This window comes from Psammomys obesus, unplaced genomic scaffold (assembly GCF_907164565.1).
Source record: "Psammomys obesus unplaced genomic scaffold, mPsaObe1.curated_primary_1811, whole genome shotgun sequence".
NCBI lineage: Eukaryota > Metazoa > Chordata > Mammalia > Rodentia > Muridae > Psammomys > Psammomys obesus.
In genome coordinates this window covers 16,780,848-16,791,084 of record NW_026591598.1, presented here as the reverse complement: position 1 = coordinate 16,791,084, position 10,237 = coordinate 16,780,848, and the positions used below count along the sequence as shown (strand labels likewise).

Genomic DNA, 10,237 nt, shown 5'->3' with positions numbered 1-10,237 from the left:
GTGTGTGTGTGTGTGTGTGTGTGTGTGTGTGTGTGTGTGTGTGTGTGGAGGGGGGTGGTTTGGAGGCCTGCATGAGGTGACTCTGCCAAAGGCTTATTGTCTCCGTTCAATGTTTGTTGCTGTTACCATTTGTCTCGCTGCTATGATCATTTCCTCTCATATAGAGGCAGTGATACACTTTGACCCTTAATGGCTTTGACCCTTCATTCATGACCTATCCACTGGTTCAAGCAGGAGACCGGCTTCTCAACAGAAGGCCAGAGTGAAGCATCCTAGTGGCTGATGGCACACAGTGGGGACCAGCACACCTCCACACAGCAGCCACGGACTAGGAAGCAGCCAGGAGCCGAGGGAAGAGGTGCATGGGTCCAGCCCTTCTGGCTCAACCATTCCTACCTCTTCACCCTCTGCAGTTTGCCCTGGGTCTGGGCGGTGTTCAGGGCAGGTTTCTTTTTTGGGTATAAGCACATATGTATTCAAGAGCATGTGCCCACTGAGTGCATGTTTGAAGGTCGGAGGTCACCAACAACTGTCTCTCTCAACTGCTCTTCACCTTATTTTTTGAGTCAGGGTCTCTCCACGAACCTGCAGCTCACTGATTCAGGTACAATAGCTGGCTGGTGAGTTTCAAGGATCTGCCTGTCTCCACCCATCCCCAGCCCAAGCACCAGGGCTGTCGGTTCAGGCTGCCACATCTGCATTTTTTTTTTTTTTTAACATGGGTGCTGGAAATCTAACTCTGAGCCTCATGTTTCAACAACAGACATTTTACCCTCTGCCCCAGGAAAATTTTCTCAAACCAGAGTGACACAGAACGGACACAGGCTAAATGAAAAGATGTGAGTGGAGTGCAGGCCAGTCACTGTGAGGTTAGGAACTTTGAGAGTAGGAGAACAAATGGGGAGTGTCAGGAAGTGTCTGTGAGTTTGAGGCCAGACTGGTCTACGTGGCAAGTTCCGGGTCAGCCAGGGCTACATAGTGAGACACTGACTCAAGTAAATAAATAAATCAGATGTTCATAATTATTAATGTGTTTTACTAAGAATCGAATAAGGTTTCCAGGTTAGTGCTACTGATGAGACTCGGCCGCTGCCAGCTTCTAGATTGTTCTCACAGTGACATCAATATAATAATAGTGAGTAGGCTTAGCTGAGCTTGATGAAGTAGAATGACAACAAAACCAGTAGGGCCCCTGAGGCCTGTGTGACTCAAATACATGAAGCTAGAGCATCAGAGCAGGTCTGCAGAGACCACACACACAAGGTGCTCTGACCCTTAGCGCAGTTTCCTCCATGTTTGCAAACTTTTTTTTTTTTCTGACTGGAAAAGGTGGGATTTTTATTCCTTTCTATAAAAAAAAATGCTTTATTATTTTATTTGTATACATTCACGTGTGTGTATGTGTGTGTGTGTGTGTGTGTGTGTGTGTGTGTGTGTGTGTGCTGGGAACTAAATCTGGGTCCTTTGGAAGAGCAGCCAGTGCTTTTAACCACTGAGACAACTCTCCAGGTACCTTTTGTTGATTTAAAAAAATGAAATAAATGTTATTTTACTTTTTCAAGTTTTCATTACATTTTTACTATAAGTACATATATGTGATGTTCATTTATATATGTGTACATGTGGAGGCCAGAGGGTAACTTGTGGCAATCAGTTCTCTGCTTCCACCACATGGGTCCTGGGGATTGAACTCAGACTGTTAGGCGTGGCCTCAAGCACCTTTGCATGCTGAGCCATCTTGGCAGGCCTCAAGGAGACCCTCTCTCTGACATTCTCGTGCATGACCTACTGATTTCACTGATTTCCATATGTGTACCCATCTCAATAACTGTTTTCCTTGGAAAGTGAGTAGGCCCCTTATCTTGGCTGATTAATCACAGCATTTTACTCTTGCAATTATTTCAGTAGTCTGGTTGAATTTCAACATTGAGAGCCCAAGAGGAGGCACACTGAGTCACAGCTAGGGTGCTTCTTTCCTTTGCCTTGGACATTGAAATTCTGGGAACTCTAAATCTAAATGATGGCTTCTCTCCTTCCATGGACTTTGCCATCTGATTAGACACAATGGCAGCCTATACCTTCAGACAGCCAGTCACTGGCCACACTCACGTTCTAGAATGCGAGGCATGAAGCTGAGATGGCATTTCCATGTCAGCCTAGGTCAGACCCCATGCTGGCCATAAAAATAGCTTGAGGAGAGCAAGACACCAACATTGCTCACAGTGTGAAGCCACCAATCACAGGCATCTGATCTCCCGTGGGAGGGTGTTCTCTCTAGCTCCATCTCCCCCGCCTTGTTTCCAGTAGAACTCAGGGCCCCACATATGCTGGGCAAGTATCCTACCTCTACACTTGCTGGCCATCAGCTTAGCTCCAGGTTCAGCGAGAGACCCTGTTTCAAGGGAATAAGGCAGGGAGAGAGCAGGACCAGTGTCCTTGTCTATCCTCAGGTACATATGTATGAGCGATTTACCTGCAAACAAGTGCGTACTCTACCTCTGGCCCACCCTGAGCTTTTCCTAGTTAAAGCTGGGAAAGGGAGGACATGGGGTTTCAAATTGGGCCTCAAGAAAATAACACACTAGCTAGGTGGTGGCAGCACATGCTTTTAATCCCAGCACCCAGGAGACAGAGGCAGGTGGATCTCCGTGAGTTTGAGTCCAGCATGATCTAGAGGACAGCCAGAGCTATATATGAGACCCTGCCTTGAAAAATCAAAAGAAAATAACAAAAAACCATACAAACTAGACATGATGGTTGAATCAGGATGCCATTGAACAGCTATGTGACCTGGGCTAAACACCCAGCTACAAGGATGGTACGGGAGTTAGCAGGGCAGCCCCTGGGCTTGCTTCAGAAAGCACGTGGCAGGAGTTAAACATTGACCACATCCTTGCAGGAGCTATGAAATCCAGCCTTGTGTCAGCCGAGGGTCAGTGAGGCCTGCTGCAGAGCAGGCACTGTCCGGGGTTTTGGATGTGAGGTAATTAATGTAATCCTCCTGCAGCCCTCTGATGTAGAACTTCCACTAACGCCATGCCAGAGCTGACAAAACTAAGGCATGGGGAGGTGAGGTCACTTAACAGGGAGGCTGGTGTGGCATTTGGGTGAGGACCAAGCACAGGGGGTGGCATGCCACATTCGAAATCTCACCTACAAAGAAGCCCCACAGATAAGCCCGCTAAAAAGCCTGAGCGTTAAGAGAAATGTCTATAGAGCCTGATCCCTTAACACAGAGGTGACAAACTGGTCCTGCTGCCCAGAGAAGGCAAGGAACCTGCCCAAGGCCACAGCAGAATCAATGCAGAGCCTGGTCTGAACAGTCACTTTCCATTAGTCTCAGGTCCCTCTGGAGAATCTCAGGAGTTCTCCACAGTCCTTAAAACTACACATTCAGGCGTAATAACACAATTGGAATCTTGCTGGTAAGAAAGCAATGATGAGCTATTTGGATCTATCACTGTCAGCTTCCTTTCTGTCCCACAAGACACCCAGACAAACCTAGGTCTTTATTTGCTATCCCTGTTTTACAGGTAAGGAAAGGGAGACCTAGAGAAACCTCAGTAACTTCCTCAAGATCATAAAGCTGGGGAAGTTAGGAGTTGGGCTGTGCTGGAACTTTAGAAGAACATGGCAGCTCTTGTGATTAAGGCCATTGGTTTACAGGCCCATCTGTTTGCTCCCTGGCATGGTTCTGAGTATCAAAATGAAATATTTTCAGATTATTTCTTGTGTGTGTGTGTGTGTGTGTGTGTGTGTGTGTGTGTGTGTGTGTGCGGTGAAGACCAGGGGTTGGCATCAATCACTCTCCATTTGATTTTTTGAGACAGGCTCTCTCACTTGAACCTGGAGCCCACTGGTACTGGGGACTTTTTTGTCTCCATCTGTCCATTGCCAGGGTGACAGGTGCCCCCTGCTGTGCCCAGCTCACATGGGTGCTGGAGGCCTACATTCAGGTCCTCATGCTTTCAGGGCAAACTCTCTCCACCCTCCCTTTAGGTGATTTTAACAAACTACCAGAGTCAACCCCAAACACTCAGGAGGCAGAGGCAGAGGCAGGCAGATTTCTGTGAGTCGAGGCCAGCCTGGTCTACAGAGTGAGTTCCAGGATAGCCAGGGCTACACGGAGAGACCCTGCCTCAAAACAAAACCAGAAAACCCCAAAACCTACCCTTGCCACTGTCTCCCAGCCTTTTGCCCATGATCTGAATGAAGACAGTCCTGTCTCTGAACTGGGCTTCACATTCCTATCTCCCACTGGTAGAACTGCTGTAACCGGGCTTTTCAGAGACAGCTGTGGGGGATGAAGAGAAGCCTATGCTGGGCAGACATGCCTGGTGCCTGGTGCCCAATGCCTGTGCTGGGCAGGCGTGCCGGTGCCTGGTGCAGCAGCATGTCAGGATCAGGATGGGGCTGGAGTTGATTTATGATACTAGGATTAGATGATGCCTGGAACTGGGCTCCAGTCAAGTCACAAGGATGGTTTTCCTCTCCACATTCTTAATGTGTATTTAGGTGGCAGCGGCAGGGTGCATGATGTGTGTGTTGGGGGGGGGGTGCCTTCACGCACATATACGTGGGTCAGAGGACAAGGTCTACTTGGCATTTCTCGGACACCACCCACTATTTATTAATATTAACTTTGAGTCAAGTTCTCCCAGTGGCCTGAGACTCACTGCTTTGGCTAGGCTGGCTGACCAGCAAGTCTCAGGGATCTATCTCTGCCTCCTGAGTGGTGTGATTACAAGTATATGCCACCATAGGCCTTTCCTGGTTCTGGGACCAAGTGCAAGTCCAGGGCTTCCAGAGTGAGCACTTTGCTGGCTGAGCTATCTCCCTACGTCCCCTCACACCCCTGACCACACACATAGCAGGGGGGTTATGAGAGGAGGGTTCACATCTGTCAAGCCCTTGCCACACGCCAGCCTAGGCTGAGCATATTTTGACACAATCACATTCCTTTCTCCAACAACCTTGGGAGAGCACTGTCCTTATGGCTGTCTTATATTCAGGGATACTGGGTTTAGAGGAAAAAAAAAAAAAAAAGGCCACCTTTTCAAGGACAAGTAGCAGGTACCTCAGCTGGGCCCACAAAGTGTCACAGAAGCTGGGAATGGAGCAGGGGCCATCAGAGGTGATCACACATCCAGGGCCTTTAACAAGCATCTCTTGAAAACACAGCCAAGCCCAGAGAGGGCGGCAAGTGAATCTCTCAGGTCACACACAGTGGACTCCTTGTCTAGTGTTCTTTCTATCTCACTGTACAGGCCTCTACATGGGAAGGGGGCCTGAGCTGGGCAAAGAGCCCTCAAGTGGAATTCAGGGGCCGCAGGGCTGTCTTACTCAGACTCCTCCTCTCCGGTGTCCTTCAGGCTCTCCAGGAATGCTTCTTCTAGTATATCAAGCTCCTCCATAGGCACCTGGAGCAGGGAAGTCACATGACAAACGAGGACTCTGGCCCGGGCATCGTATCGACCTTCAAAGGAAACAGAACACCCAAAGAATAAGCTCAGGTTTCAAGCCAGAGATGCCCAAGCAGTGGGGCAAACAGCAAAGTCCAATCTGGGGGCAAAAGCAACAAGCCCCAGGGAAGCCAGCCTCGGGGGCAGCTCCCACCGTCCTCAGCATCATCCTGACTCAAGCACGCCACGCCACGCCACACATCCAAGTGGAGAGTCTCCATTTTCTGTCCAGTGGCCTTGGATCACAGGATTTTTTTTTTTTTCCTGAGGCAGGGCTTCTCTGTGTAGCCTTGGTTGGCCTTGAACTCAGAGATTAAAAGCATGAGCCTCCACCTCTCCCAGCTTCAACCTCTAATACTTAGATAACAAATATCAGTCTCCCACAGCAGGCTTCAGAAGGCTAAGCTCTATTAATTTGTTTTTGTTGCTGCAATGAACTGCCCAGGCATAATCTTTTTAAAGAATCGTGTGTTTATAACAGATGGAGGGAGGAATGTACATATATATATTTTTGTATGTATTTATGCACTCGTGTGTGAAGGCCAGAGGTCAACAGGTTTTTCCTCCATCTATTTCGACCTTATCTTTTGAGATAGGATCTCTTACTGAACAGAGCTTGCCAGTTTGGCTGTTTGACCATCAAGTTCCAGGGATGCTCCTGTTTCTGTCTCCCCAGTGCTGGGATTACAAGTGGGTGCCACTGGGCATGGCTTCTATGCAAATACTGAGGACTGAATTCAAGTCCTCACTCTTATACTCTTATGGTAAGCACTTCAGAGGCAGACCCTCTCCCAATCAGCAGGTTCTCTCACACACATGCCCGATCCTGTCTTCATATAAGGTTTTGCTATGTATCCCTGGCTGGCCTTGAACTCACTAAGTAGATCAAACTAGCTTTGAACTTCAATTCTTCTACTTCATTCAGCCACCGTACCCAACTCCTTCCCCAGTTTCTAGAGGCTGCCCACAGTCCTTGGCTCCTGGCCACATGACTCCAACCTCTACTGATTATTGGGTCTCCTTTCTTCCTCCTCTGGGAACCTGGCACTCTGTCAAGCCACCTGGATGGCCCAGAACCACCTCCTCATCTCAAGATGCTTCATCTGGACGCAGTTCCAAAGTCTTGTCAAATAGGCGAGCAAAGCCAGGGGCTCTCCAGAACTGAGGGTTGATATCTATGAGGGGCCTGGATTCTATCAAGCTCTGGACCCTTGTTTTCCCCCAAGAGGAAGCTCGTCTGCCATCTTGTGTTCGACCCTCTCCAGATCTCATCCTGCGCCGGGGCCTGTGGGCCTGCATACAGCCTCTCTCCTGGCATTCCTCTGTGTGACAGGCTTGCCTGTGTCAGACTAAATGACAAGCTGACTCATCCGAACACCCCATCCCAGCACCTGCCTTCAGTGGGGTGCAGCAGAAGAGCTTAAACTCTTTTTTTTTATTTTTATTTTTTTGGCAGAGAGAAAGTCACAGGACTTGGCATGCAGCTGCTCTCCAGTCTCACAGGCCCTGAGTTGTCAGAAGTGTGGTTCTTGGTTCCCACTGCCCATCTGTGTTGTTTGAGAAACATGGCACATGGCAGGGATGAGGATTCCTAACTGGGGATATAGATTAGTGGCAGAGCTGGCCTAACATACACTGGGCTCATCTTTAGAAACAGGCAAGCACGCGCGCGCACACACACACACACACACACACACACACACACACACACACACACACACAAATCAGTTCTTGCCTTGACTGGTGAGGTTGGGGGTGGGGTCCTCAGGGCTCACAGACCCCATGCTATGACGGGAGCTGCCTACGTGCTTGGGGACAGACAAGTATTTGTCCCATCTTGGGGTCACTGGGTTAACACAGACAAAGGCACTCCTTTTTCTTTGAAGAGAAGCTCGTGACGCCCAAGTGATAATGAGGTTGTGGAAAAGGGTTGGCCAGGGTGATTAATGGGTGGCGATTGTAATTAGCTGTGAATAATACTCCATCGGTCAAGGCTGCAGTGATTCAGGCTGCCACGTGCATGGGTGATCAACATTCAGGGGTAAGATCAGGCATAAGGCTCCTTCCTGCGGTCTTTGGGAAGGGTCATTTCAAAGGCTGCGAGGGTGGGGTCTGGGGTGGGGCTGGGCTACTGGACTGGGAGCCAGCTTCTGTTTGAGGCGGGTCCTGAGTCCTGGGCTATCTCGGACATCTCAGGCTCAGCTCTCCTGCCAGCTAACCAGGTGACCAATTCACTTGTAACAGGTGGTCAGTCATTATCCACTTTGAGACTGAGACCAAGACTCTGGGCACTGGTCTAGAGCAGGGGTTCTCAACCTATGGGTTGTGACCCCCTTGGGGGTTGAATGACCCCTTTACAGGCGTCATCTAAGACCATCAGAAAACACAGATACTTACATTACCATTCATGACAGTAGCAAAATTACCATGATGAAGTAGTATTAAAAACAATTTTATGGTTGGGGGTCACCGCAATGGGAGGAACTGTGTTAAAGGGTCGCAGTGTTAGGAAGGTTGAGAGCTTCTGGTTCTAGAGCCTTCTGGTTCAGCCCAACCTGTAAGGCCATCGGCTAAGGCCAGAGCCTCGTCTCCTAAGAACAGACAGGGTTTGAGCACTTTGCTCCCCCTCCGTAGCTACCATTGCTCTCTCACCTCTAGTCACCCCTCTGGTCCCTCCTCTTTCATTTTGGCCCCATGCACTCCTTTGGCCCAACAGATCCCAACATCTTTAGATTAAAACTGGCACATCTTGCCATGGCCTGCAAGCCTGCCCATGTTCCAGGACCCTTACTGACAGGATATCCTCTCTTGCATCCTCTCCTGCCTCTTCTAGAAGCTAGCCTTCGCACTTGCATGCTTGCACCTGGGAAGCCCCTGCCCCAGGGTGCTGCCAGGCTGGCCCACATCCACCAATCATGCTTCAACTTAAATATCAATTCCTTGGAAAGGCTACCAGCTCCTCACCAAGAGCAGCCCAGCCTCAGTCACTCTGTTTCCCACAGGGCAGAGCTCCTGGCCTGCTCCTGGCTGTCTCTTCATAGCCATGCTTAGTAGGTGCATCGGCTGACAACCACAGTCCTGGCCCACCAGGCTCTCTGCTGTGTCCACAGCTCTGCACGGCTCAAAGGCCCTCTGTCATCTCTTGGTGAGGTATCTGGTTTCAGGAACTCGGAGTCTTTTCTTCCAGGAGACATGGGGGCCAGAGAGGATAACTGGTTAAGCCCCTCCCCCAAACCTAGAGCATTCTCTCTGAGGGTTACAAATCGCTCAGTTCCTTCTCAGAGCTCAGATCCTTGGGGGGACGCTCTTGTGGCTGCCACACCGCTGCCTCTGTCCCCTTGTCAGCAGCGCTTCCTGACAGTCACCATTTGCATGGGCAGCTTTGGAGCTGGGGATGTAGCAGCTCAGCTGCCTTGGCTTCCATCCCCAGCACTGCATAAACCAGGCATGGTGGTGCACGCCTGTAATCCCAGCACTTGGGAGGTCGAGGCAGGAGGATCATCTTGGGACCTCATCTCAAGCAAACAAATATGTTGGTAGTTTGAAACAGAGAGAGGGTTGTAATCCGCCCGGGTGAAGAAAGGACTCCCTGGGGGAGCGGATAGATGGACCAGTATTGGACAGGGTTATTCAGACTGAGTGAATTTGTTGCTCCCTTCTGGCAGAGAGACTCTGATTCATGGGCTGGTGGGGTGGTTCAGTGGGTAAAGGGGCTTGCTGCCAGCCTGACAATCTGCATTCGATCTCTTAAACACCTATGGTGGAGGAAGGAACCGACTCCCACAAGCTGTTCTCTGACCATCATACAGGCGCTGTGCTCTCACCCCAGTAAATACATGGAAAAAAAAATCAAAGCAAACAGCCTATGATTTGTAATCACACCAACTTAGAAGTTTCAGCTCTCCACCACCAACGCCAGGCCACATTCTGAGCTACACTTTGGTTCTACCCTTGCTTTCTCGAACCTTCTCAACTTCCTGAGGCGGCAGGCACAGCTGCTCACACCATCATGTCAGAGGAAACGGCACTGGGCTGGGTCAGGTGCCCAGGACCATTATCCCCTTGGTAGAAAAGTGGGCCATGAACCCAACCGTGATGGGTGTGTCTGTGTTGCGCATGTGCACCAGGATGGAACCCAGGGTCTTGGGCTTGCTAGGCAAGGGCTCTATCCCGGCCCCAAGAATATGTTTTAAATCTGGCTTTATTGAGATGTAAGAGGAGGGTACTGTGAATCTGGCCAGGGTCTGAGGACACCCCTCACAGGCCACACTAGTGCCAGCCTGCCCACTGCCCTGCCAGCTCTCTGCTCAGCAGCTTTCCCGATTATGCATTTCCGGGAGTATTTATTATTTATCCCTGTTCTTATGTGAAAAAAAAAAAAAATCTCCCATGAGAGGGAAGCCACATCATATTTCCATCCCTTTCGTGGCTCGCCTGAGACTAGGGCAGAGGGCACAGAGATCTACCTCAGAGGCTGCCTCCAGCTCTGCCTCCTCAGAGGCAGAGCTAGCCACGTGGCTGCATACATGCCTATGTCATTGAGACCTGGGGGAAGCACCGTAGTTAGGAGTGGATTGTGGGTAATGCTTCAGGATTAAAACCCCACCACGGGGCTTCTGGCTATGTGGCCACAGACAGGTTATGGTAGTCACTGTGCCATGTCCTTTTGATGGGGACAGTCATTGCATCTGTCTCTAGGGGGATTCCATTGCTTTCACCATGGAGTGCTTGGAAAGGAAGCGCTCAGCTGGGAGCCAGAACCATGCCTGGGGCCT

General features: G+C 50.0%; 1 protein-coding gene across 3 annotated transcripts in view; it reads right to left on the bottom strand.

Moving 5' to 3' along the window:
* Positions 1-10,237, bottom strand: part of Tmco4 (transmembrane and coiled-coil domains 4) — a 75,115-nt gene that overhangs the window by 34,525 nt on the left and 30,353 nt on the right. For all 3 annotated transcript variants that reach the window (XM_055611329.1, XM_055611328.1, XM_055611331.1), the window contains one exon: positions 5,344-5,476. In XM_055611329.1, the coding sequence (XP_055467304.1) occupies positions 5,344-5,476 (133 nt within the window). The remainder of the gene's footprint in view (positions 1-5,343; positions 5,477-10,237) is intronic.